Genomic DNA, 11,130 nt, shown 5'->3' on the forward strand with positions numbered 1-11,130 from the left:
GTGACACAACTTCGGACTGCCATAAGAGCTTGGAACAGAACTTCGAGACACGCTTCTGGATATTTCTTTTGTGCCTCCTGATCAGCTGATGAGTTGTGCAAGTGTCCACCAATTTTCAACGAATTTGGAGCTACAGACTTATTATTTCAGTCTGACGAAGCTTATGGGCAGCAAGCTCAAGCCCACTTTAGCAAAGCGCGGTTGAATTTTTGATTTAATCATTTCCTGTGGTGCTATGTAATGATATGCATGTCAAATCACAGATGATTAATTTCACAGCAGTTTCCCAGGCTGATATCCTTATTATCTAACATGGCGTTGGGTAAAGAGGAGGATGAACCAGCTATGGCATAGAAAGTATATAACCTGGACGAATACAAATTATATACTCAGAAATGCCTAAAATCCAGAAGTATCTACTGGTAAGATATAGATTTGCCACTCTAATGCGTCGACATCATCACATATCATGCTATACTTGCATGATTTCACTGGATAGTCTCAAACTGCTGAAGTAAACAGCGTGGCTCCTACTACTAACCCTATCCCATTCAAATGGTAAGTAGTAGGCAATCAAATGTCAGGTATAAATGCTTGTGATGGACCTAACCAACTATTAGATTCACACAGATATGCGGAATGGATATTTCATTAAATTGATCCACGTCTGCCAATGCTTTTCCTGGTTAGATTCCTGCTTATGCTGAGCTTCCAGTTTCTTGTTTGACCCTCTTCTCTTTCATACTTTGCCATCCTGGGTATTCTCCTCTGCTACCACAGCATTCTTCCAGTACTCCCCTTGCTTTCCTTATTTGCCGACTTCGAGTCTTTTGATGGCGGTTGGCTTAACAACTCACTAATCGCTTCATTAGGCTGGCCGAGCGTCTTCCGACTTCCACCTTGACAGTGAAATGAATTCGACATGGAAACGAGTTCCATGAGTTCTTACCGATAAATATTGTAGGCGACCAGAGATAAAATGGGGGATTAGCAGTGATCTGCTGTGTTTCCTGCGGGGATTGTTTGTGGCTGAGCTTGAAACACGTCTACAGCAAGGGAACTTATTGAACACGAGTGCATGGCTAGCTGACTTGCTTTACTTCTTGTTGACCTACCCAGTCAACCCATCCATGTGTTTTGCGGATAAAATTGAATTCCCTGCGCGGCTTGTGTCCGTTGAGGGTTTGCTCCCTCTCGATTATATTATCGAGGGAGCGGTGGTGCGTGAGAAATGCATATTATAATTCACCAGTTTAATAAAAGCCTGTCTATTCTTTAGCTGTTACCCTCAGAGCAGACAAGATAACGCAATATCACCAAAGAAGATGCGCTTCCAATTACTCGAAGTCGATCATGAAGGGAAGGAATTCGAGGAGTTAGTTGCCTGCGAAGTAACGAGCTTCGAGCATCCCCGACAGTCAATCTTCAGATTTTTCTACCCTATTTTTGGTCATGAATCTGAGCTAGAAAGGCAGACAGCCTTCGAAAATTTGGTCGAGCTGCAACGCCAGTGGTCTCGCGAGGATCCAGACGCAGTGTGGACCAAGGTCATTGACACCCAGAATAACAACAAAATCGTCGGCGACGAGAAGAACCCGTTTGCTCTAAATGATGCTGAGCATCAATCTGCCTTCTGGTATCCTGCCGGTAGCCAACGGAAGTACATCGATGAGTGCCTGCGCATATTTACGACCCCGCATGAGACGTTCATGCAGCGGCCACATGTTTGTAAGTTTGGAACCGACATCGAAGTTGCAAAGCATGAAGTTAACAAATATAAGATCTATATATTGGTTTCATCCTCCCAGAATATCGACAACAAGGAATCGCCGACATGTTTCTCGCGGAGGCGTGTCGCCGGGCAGATGAACTCGGAATAGAAGCGTGGCTTGAATCTGTGGTAGCTATGGGTGTTCCGATTTACATGAGGCACGGCTTTATTCCCTTCCGTAAGCACACGGTGGAGCCAAAAGTTGAAAGACCGGATATGGAATGGAAGAATATGGAGGAGAAAATGCAACCTCTGCGATTCTGGCCAATGTGGCGACCTCCCAATGGCAAGTTTGTCCCTGGGGAGACAAACCCGCCTTGGAATGAATTTATGAGTAGCATGTTGAGCAGGTTGTAGCTCTGGCCAGTGTTAGTCTTTTGCAGTCATTCATGTGTGTCTAGTTAATATGGGTTTAACAGGCATACTGCCAGGTGGATAATAAGATGGGAAATGAAGACTACTCAGAGCCGGGAGTGAAACAGTTAAGCCTTGCAACTATTAGCATTGTCGCCTCTGGCGAGCGCGCTCTGAGTTGGCAGGATGTAGAATGATCTAGACTCGCAGTTCAGCTCATTCGGGTCCCTGGAAGCAGGCATATATTCAGCCAGCCATCGACTACACCAGCGCCGAATCAGATAGATCAGCTCACAGTATTCAGAACCTTCTCTACTTACCTTGAAGGTGGAGGATGTATAAATCTTCTAACATATCCCACAAGATAGCAATTCAGGCAACCGATGAAACTTACCGTTTCTGAAGAGAATGATGTTTTCCAAGCTATTTGCAATAGTTATATCCTCCTTTCTAGGCCTAAAACCAGGTTCTTATATTGAAGATGACTATTCACAGCTTGTTAGGGATCTGAGGGAATGGATTATGTCGGATTCGAAACGGAGAGATGACTTTGAAGCGGCAATCGTCACAGCACGTTCAAACAATTTAGCTGGGATGCAGGACATTCAATGCCTAGAAGATTACTTTCGATTCATCAACGACCAGCTTCGTTGGGTACCAAGTGAAGCTGCACAAGCCAAGGACATCCTCCTTCGGATATGTAAGATGTGGTTCGTTCTTGACCAGCCCTCTGTCGCCGCGTATCAGAGTCCCACTCAACCATCATCCGAGTCGGAAACAAGCGGCCAACATGAGAAACTCACCTGGCTCTCAGGGTGGATGGTGCGACTCAGCAAGGAAATTGGGAGGTTTATGGATTCACCTGCTTCTACAGCGTCGCTGGATACATTCAGGACAAGCCCCGCGTACAATATTGAAGACTACATCGAGCCTCGAGGAGGATGGAGGACGTTTAACGAATTCTTCTGCCGCAATCTCAAGCCTGGTCGGCGCCCTATCGCTGCGATTGGTGACAACTCAGTTTTGACCAGTCCTGCCGACTTCCTATTTGAAGAGCTTCATCCTGTCTCGGCGGACTCGACGGTGATCACGAAAGGACTCAAGTGGCGGAGGGCTAAACTGCTGGATGACTCGCTATACAAGGATCGTTTCGCAAATGGGACGTGGTTACATGGCTTTCTAGACGTGAACGATTATCACCGACTGCATGCACCCGTCGGCGGAACAGTGTTAGATGCCAGGACGATTGTCGGTCGAAACTATATGCAAGTCCATGCTACCTGGCCTCCGGGACAAGATGCAAGGCCAAATGGAGCCGTCAAAACCAACATAGTCGGCGAGACAGCAGGTGCAGTGCTTCGTGTTTGCAACGAGACAGGTTACCAGTTTTGCCAAGCTAGAGGACTGATTGTGCTGGACACAAGCGCTGGTCTGGTGGCCGTGTTACCTATTGGTATGGCCATCGTATCATCGGTCATCCTTACTGCTGAAGTTGGCGCAAAATTGCATAAAGGTGAAGAGCTGGCATATTTTCAATTCGGGGGTTCGGACGTTGTTCTGATCTTTGAGGACAGGCTGAAGGTTAACGTTACTATGGAGCCGGGGCAGCATTATAGGATGGGGGTGCAAATTGGTCATAGCAACTTGTCGCTGCACTCCTGTTCTTAATTTGGGTGAGGCACGTCTACCTACCTTTCAGGAAAGAGCCCTAATCAGTACTACGTTCTCAGTTCAAATGCAAATTGCCTTCCCACTCCCTCCGTCAAACTCATGTTGATTAGACTATGGTGGTTGTTGAAGGTAGGTTGCAATGTATATATCCGTTCCACTTCCATTCACACGCGGAGCCAACCCTTGCCATTACCTGTCTTTCCTCTCCTCTTTGCATTCACGCAGGATTCCCTCCTGCGTAAATCCCATCCTCTTCGCCTCGCTAACGGAGCGCGGGTTCACCGTGTCCGCCTGCCAGATCACCCGCCGCTGACCCAGTCGGCCCTCGTCCAGCGGATTGAGCGTATATTGCAGGAGTAGTCCGATAGTACAGGTGGTGACATGTGTCGGCTGAAACGGAGTCAGGATGATGTACCTGATCTCGGCGCGGAGGTTCGGTCGAAGCGGCCATGTATGACACTATTCCTGCGATTGCGCACTCAGGGTTCGTTGCGGAGGGTTTCGTGTAGTCATCGAGAGAAAGGCCGTCCTTGCGGTGGTAAAATGGACTATCTTATTGAGGAACCCTGTGGTGAAATGTAGCGGTAGACTTCGGGGTAAGCGTTGGAGGCTTCGAGTAGGGCTCGACTGGTGGGATGGCTAGCTGGTTAGCTTCTGCCTCGAAACCGGGACGGGCCTATCTCTCGAATTTCAACTCCTTTTCCCAATTCTCCTGATCTAGTCGCATGCTTCTTCACCCGTATTGTGGTTTTCTCGGGTGTTACTGCAACCCGACAAGTTATCATGTACGGTCGTCTCGGGCTCGTCTATAGTCCGACAGGCCATTCTCTGACGAGAGTCATCGAAAATGACCCCGAGCAAGGAAAGTTTCCGAATATAAATATAAGGTCTTGTCTGTAATCATGGATGTCTCAAATGCGACACCTGTTTCAATTGTCTCCGCGGATCTGCGAAGTATAGATCTTGCTGGCTGAGAGCAGAGACTTACCTTGCACGGTCATGACGAAATTCGAATGCTCGACGTCTCCTCAAAAGGAGCAACCGACTGAAAATCTACCAGATATGGAGACAACTCAGCGCAATGAGACCTGTGATGATGGGGAAACCAACCACGCCACGAGCGACCCGGACGACACGTATCAGGAACAATCGGCCACCAAGGTCATACTTCTTCTGGTCTCGATCATGATGACCATGTTTCTGGTTGCTCTAGATCGAACCATCATCTCAACGGTATAGCAAACACTGAACAGAGATCAAAGAAAATTTAGGCTGACAGGAAACGCAAGGCAATCCCTCAAATCACGGACGAATTCGACTCCCTCTCCGACGTTGGCTGGTACGGAAGCGCATATCTGCTAACGTGCTGTGCATTTCAATTGCTATTTGGAAAGATCTACACTTTCTACCCGGTGAAAGCGGTTATCGTGGCTAGCATCCTCCTGTTCGAAGTTGGCTCAGTCGTTTGTGGAGCTGCGCCCAACTCTACGGCTTTTATCGTTGGACGAGCTCTCGCAGGGATTGGTGCCGCAGGGATCTTTGCTGGATCGGTGAGTTGTCTTGTTCTTCCACAAAGCAAGTGCTGACGAGCTAGGTTGTATGTGTTGTTTATGCTGTTCCTCTCGAAAAGCGCCCCAAGATCCAAGGGCTTTTTGGGGCTGTCTTCGGTCTGGCCTCAATTGTAGGCCCGCTGGTTGGCGGTGCCTTTACCTCGAAAGTAACGTGGAGATGGTGCTTCTATATCAACCTCCCGTTCGGAGGCCTGGCAATGGTCGCTATCGCGTTTTGCCTCAAGGTGCCTGACAGAAATACGACCAAGGTTTCATGGACGGAGAAGCTGAAGCAGCTTGATGTCCCTGGAATTTGTTGCTTGATCCCTGGCGTAGTCTGTCTGGTGTTGGCACTACAGTGGGGTGGGCAGACATATGCTGTGAGTTGTCCAGAGTCATATTGAGCTCTGTACTGACGGAGAACAGTGGAACAATGCCCGCATAATCGCCTTACTGGCCCTCATGGGCGTCTTGCTGCTTGGTTTCGTGATTGTCCAGATCCTTCTGACAAGGACGGCGACTATTCCTCCGCGCATCTTCAGACGGCGCAGCATCTTCGCCGGAGCTTGGGCGACCCTCTGCATAGGTGCATCGCAATACATAATTAGTAGGAATAAGAAGACACCCTATGGTATATCTTGACTAACGTCGACTAGTATACTTCCTGCCAATCTGGTTCCAATCCATCAAAGGCGTCTCGGCCGTGGACTCGGGTCTCAGACTCCTGCCTCTGATGCTCTCAATGGTCGTCGCATCAATATTCAGTGGCATTACTACCCCGAAAATCGGATACTATACCCCCTTTGCCATTATCGGATCCTGCATTATGGCTATTGGTGCTGGGCTCCTCACGACGCTGCAAATCAGCACTGGCCAAGGCAAATGGATAGGCTATCAGATCCTGTATGGCTTCGGCATGGGGATGTGCTTCCAGCAACCCAACCTCGCTGCGCAAACCGTCTTGCCGAGAAAAGATGTGCCTGTCGGGATTGCGGTCATGTTCTTCAGCCAGCTGCTCGGTGCTGCGGTTTTTGTCCCGGTGGGGGAGAACGTACTGGCTAACCAGCTTATGCTGAGGCTATCTGGGATTCCAGGAATCGACTCCAATATTGTTGCGTCGGGCGGTGCAACATCGCTACTGAGCTTGGTTCCTTCGAATCTCCAGGGGACGGTATTGATGGCTTATAACGAAGCACTGCGGAAGGTGTTCCAGATTGGACTGATCTTGGCCTGTCTGTCCATTCTGGGGAATGCCTCGCTTGAGTGGGCGAGTATACTCAAAAAGTCGGAGGCCAGTGCTGGTGTCAAGACTTCCGAGGGCCTCAAAGAGCATCAATAGAGACTGTCCGTGAAGGCTTCCTCGAAGATGATCGAATTCTCCAGTTCTTTTCATTGCCGGTGTCTTGACTACCTTGTCGACTATCGAATATAGTTAGAGTAGATACAGCACATATTTTTTTAATAAAGTCTTCTTTCATCCTTTCTCTCTGAAACACATCACTGAGTCACTGTATAGCCACAGCTCAAACAGAACAGACGGACATAAGCCAAACCCCAGCCAACACACTTCTACTCCCCCGGAATGAAGAGCAAATCCCAACATAACAACCCAGTAAGCAGGGCATAATCTCACACTTCTCCTCCTCTCCAAGTATCGGTCTAGCTCATTCTTACGAAACGGCATAGTAGCAGTAGACAACATAAGACTACAGTGAGTGCCAGGAAATCCACAGGACAGCAAGACGTTAGGAATGGACAAGGACAACAGCTTATCAGATTGGCATTGGACCCTTAGCTACCCAGTCTATATCTGGTTCTTGCTACTAGAGACAGAACTGTTGAAAGAGAGGTCCACTAGAGGCGTTCTGGTTCAAAGTACTAGCTGGACGGAGCTTCAATCATTCATTCTAGGTGCCACCATGATCCAGACGCAAACAATAGGTACCGCATCTTTTGTACTGTTAAACATGTTTACTTCTTGATGGCACTAGTAATAGCATTAAGGAATCGTCACTCTACTTATAGTCTCAAGTACGCCACACCTTAATCTTTCATCCAGGCCATGGTAAAAGACCAAATGGTGGGAAATTAATTTACCTTACTGCTACGGCATTCTACCGTGCATTGTTACAACCCTTCCGTCAACCTGATGGATTCAAGCGAAACGACACGATCAAAACCCTAGTCTAGGAGAAGGGTTCGCAAGATCCTGCTTTCCGTCTGAATACTCTATTACCAATACTGATATCAATGGCTCACAGCCAAGTATTGAGCATTTCATAGTCATCTAGTCTTAGGATTGACTTCCTCTGGTATAACCATAACCCCAATCTCAACAGGATACAGAACTAACAGAGAACCGCCCTTGCAGATGCAGCAAGGCCTTGAATCACACCATGAAATATGCAAGCGCAGACAAAAAAGGGAGCAATCTCAAGACATAACGAAATCAGTGAGGTCCGGACAAAGGACTATGAGATGACTTACGAATCAGCATCAGATAGCCTCAACGAGGATCAGGACATTGCTCTATATCGAATCCCTGTCCATGTCGCCAGCGAATACCCAATCACAACAAGAGGAGCCGATACTGTCGAGTGAAATTCTCACGCTGGACTTGTGTTTGTCAATGCTGGCTCATCTTTCACTAATTGTGCGCCAAATGGACGTCCTCGGGTTGATGAAAGCAAGGTAGATGGCCCCTATGCAATTGGTCCTGAATGTAACGCTATAATCCAAGCACCACTCGCGGTCGAATGTGAAGTAGTTGAATGCGTTGAGAAAGATCATACTGATCAGGACGAATGGAGGCGTGAACCGGTTGAGGGTGTCGATGATATCGATCCAGGTTGGCATTGTGAGGGCTCGCAGAGAACGCGATATATCTTCCTCTCGTGGTGCTTTTGTGAACTTGATTAGTACGAGGATCCGAAGGTAGGTAATGTGTGGAGAGAATATTCCCAATGGGAATACAGTGGTCTAATAATCTTTTGATCGGCCGGTTGCGGGATTTTCCGAATAGCCTCAATATCGACTAGGCTGGTCACTAAAACTGCGCCACACCTTATCCTTTACTTCTTTGGCTATGATTGAAGTGATCCACAACAGGGCAAGCAAATGTAACAATGTGAGACATCGGGCAATGGTATGATGCAATTAGTGGTACAGGCCACTGCCAAGGCCAGCTATTGGAGACTAGAAAGTGGGATTGATCACTGCTGTGGGGCCACGACACACATAGAAGCCGTCTTAGCCTCACCAGCCTCGCCCTTGCAACGGATACCAGTCCACCGTGGTCCAATCGGACTGGTCCAAGTCAAGATCCATGGCAGGATGCCCATGTGTGCCCGGATAGCCTGTATTTAGGAAGCCTGGTTCTTCCAGGCCGTACGGGACGCCATAACCACCAAAGTCCATGAAGGTGGGCATCGAACTGTCGTTCATATTCGCCGTCAAGGCACTGGTGGACTGCTCGGCATTGTCTGTCTGACTGGGTGATGTCGCCTGACTCATTTTGGATCTAATATCCGACACAATGTGTGGTGGCTCCAGCGGCTTGTCAAGATCTCTGAGTACTGCCACGCGGGCCTCCCAAGCCTGTAAAAGCATCCGGGCAAGAAATTCAAAAAATGGGTTCATTTTCTCCATGGCTCCAAAGCGAGCGTCGTAGTTATCGCTCATGACTGTCCAACTTCGTTCAGCGTGCCCTGCCATAGGTCTCTTCTTCAGGTCTTGGGCGATGTGAAAGTACGCGGGGAAGGGGAAGTGGAGATGAAGGAACCACTGGTAGCCTTTGGTCAGAGGCGAGTTCATAAGCTTGGTATCACACTCGAGCATGCACTGGGCGTGGGAGATCACCCTGTCGCGCGCTATGTCTGTCTGCGGTACGGACGAATATCGGGAATAATGTTCCAGAAGACGATTCTTCGCCAGATAACCCCGCGTTGTCCAAATTGTCATGAAATGAAGAGGGTTCTCTGGGTTACAGGAGGCAAAATATTTGCCTTCAATCATCCTTTCGCAGGCAGACAGATCGCCTCCCGCGGGAAGAGGGTCTTCCTTGGCCACGATTTTCAATGCCGGGTTGGTAAAATCTAGATGAAACGCGCTGCGGCGCACAAAATTGCCCAGCTCGCTACGCACGACGGCGAACAGGGCCTCGGACGGATTGCCATGCATGGCTGGTCCGGTCGTCATCTCTGGTCGCAGGTCAAAATCATTCACATTGAGTGGAATTCTGCAGTCCCAAGTGGGAAGCAGATTCGTGGCCTTGTGGTCGGACATCTCGCAAATGCGATTGTCGAACATGACCAGCGACCACCACAGTCTACGGCGCATTTCACCTTCTAGAGTGGTGCATCTGGTATAGCTAGACTCGGTGTGGATACCCATGCGTAGTGCGATACGGATGGCGACGCTCAGGATAGGTGACAGAGAGCGAGGATCCGTGTCGGGTCGGACCGAAATCTGGAAACGTCAGTGGTTGGCCTGCTGCGATTCCAATGCCCTTACCAGGTAGAGGTACAGGGCCGTCAAGCAGTCACGGTCACCTGTACGTAGCACCTCGCAGTTCAAGAGGGCTTGTTGACAAGCAAAGTGGTAGCCCTTCAGAAGATCGTCCCTTGAAGATCCAAACAGGGTCCGGCACTCGTCGTCTGACAGACTGAGAATAGCGACGCAATAGATGCTGAACATGAGTGCTTCGAGAGTCGGTGTTATCTTAGCCACGTCAGCGGCCGCATCGATGATCCGTGCTTGCAAGGTAGGAGTATGGGTGATTTTGAGCAGCGGATTGACATTGTCCAGATAGATCTGCCAGAGTCGGAAGATCTCGACCTGCTTCGGGTGCAATGTTGAAACTTTGACATCAAACCTGCGCGAACCAAACAGGAGAGTTTGACTGCCGCCATCGTACACTTCTTCCCAAGTCTGTCTGAAGAAGGCCTCACGGACGCCGTTGCGAGATTTGTTGTGCTCGTTACTCTCGTCGCTGTCATTAGTATCATCCGCTTCGGCGTCAACAGACTGTCCATTTATGTCAGTGCTGCTGAGGATCAGTCTCAGAGTTATTCATACCATTTCATTCATAACCCGCCAGAAGTTCCTGCTAGAATTAGCCACAGAATGGTGTGCGGCGAGAGAAAGCTGACTTGGCCTCGTATTTTGTCCCTGATCCCGGGGTCCCCTTTTCCCCCAAACTTTGCTCCAGAATCTCACCACTAGCTGTATCAGAACTTCTATTATTCCTGTTGGAAGATGCCTTCTCTACAACAGAAGTGTGCAAGGGCTTAAACTGTATATCGTTCTGGCGCAGCAGATCTTCATATCTCCGAAGACGTTCCAGCAGCTCTCGCTCGGGAAACCTGCGGCGTCGCCGGACTTGTGTAGCAGGCACACACTGTGCTTGGGCCCGCTTACAATTCCCGCAGGGAAACCCACGGTCACACCTGACCTTGCGTTGTTGACAAAGGACGCACGCCAGCACCCGTGTAGGCCTTGTTGCGGCTCGCAAGGGTGATCTCGGTGAGCTTTGCTCTGGAGTGGACATTTTCTGACTGAAAGAGGAAGATGAGCCTCCAAGGCGGAGATCGAGATAGGGGCCGTAAGCAGTGTTTAGATGGACCGGTTGGGCTTTCCTCTTGCCTGCGAATATGAAAGGTGTGTGTGTGTGTGTATATTTTACGGCCGTGGCTCGTGACTTGCACGTTTTCCACTATCCCTGATCAGGGCAAAGGCCGCCAGGGGGTGAGCCCTGGGTGTCTCTAACTATTGCTAGTTCTATGT

General features: G+C 49.1%; 3 protein-coding genes across 3 annotated transcripts; 2 read left to right on the forward strand and 1 right to left on the reverse strand.

Moving 5' to 3' along the window:
• Positions 1–1,325: 1,325 nt before the first annotated feature.
• CDV56_103630 (uncharacterized protein) lies at positions 1,326–3,793 on the forward strand (the record flags this gene model as incomplete). The annotated part of the gene is made up of 3 exons (XM_026757249.1): positions 1,326–1,728; positions 1,782–2,121; positions 2,629–3,793. 3 exons carry the CDS (start codon positions 1,326–1,328, stop codon positions 3,791–3,793), a joined length of 1,908 nt encoding a protein of 635 aa, XP_026610766.1.
• A 1,065-nt stretch (positions 3,794–4,858) lies between these two features.
• Positions 4,859–6,685, forward strand: CDV56_103990 (putative MFS aflatoxin efflux pump; the record flags this gene model as incomplete). Its single annotated transcript, XM_026757609.1, has 5 exons — positions 4,859–5,029; positions 5,086–5,346; positions 5,391–5,726; positions 5,773–5,932; positions 6,003–6,685. The coding sequence occupies 5 exons, from the start codon at positions 4,859–4,861 to the stop codon at positions 6,683–6,685; spliced, it is 1,611 nt and encodes a 536-aa protein (XP_026610767.1).
• Positions 6,686–8,601: 1,916 nt separating this feature from the next.
• On the reverse strand, positions 8,602–10,894 carry CDV56_104368 (uncharacterized protein; the record flags this gene model as incomplete). Its single annotated transcript, XM_026757987.1, has 4 exons — positions 8,602–9,813; positions 9,859–10,371; positions 10,423–10,450; positions 10,497–10,894. 4 exons carry the CDS (start codon positions 10,892–10,894, stop codon positions 8,602–8,604), a joined length of 2,151 nt encoding a protein of 716 aa, XP_026610768.1.
• Positions 10,895–11,130: the final 236 nt, after the last annotated feature.

Source organism: Aspergillus thermomutatus (genome assembly GCF_002237265.1).
Source record: "Aspergillus thermomutatus strain HMR AF 39 chromosome Unknown NODE_280, whole genome shotgun sequence".
In the NCBI taxonomy this organism is placed as follows: Eukaryota; Fungi; Ascomycota; class Eurotiomycetes; order Eurotiales; family Aspergillaceae; genus Aspergillus; species Aspergillus thermomutatus.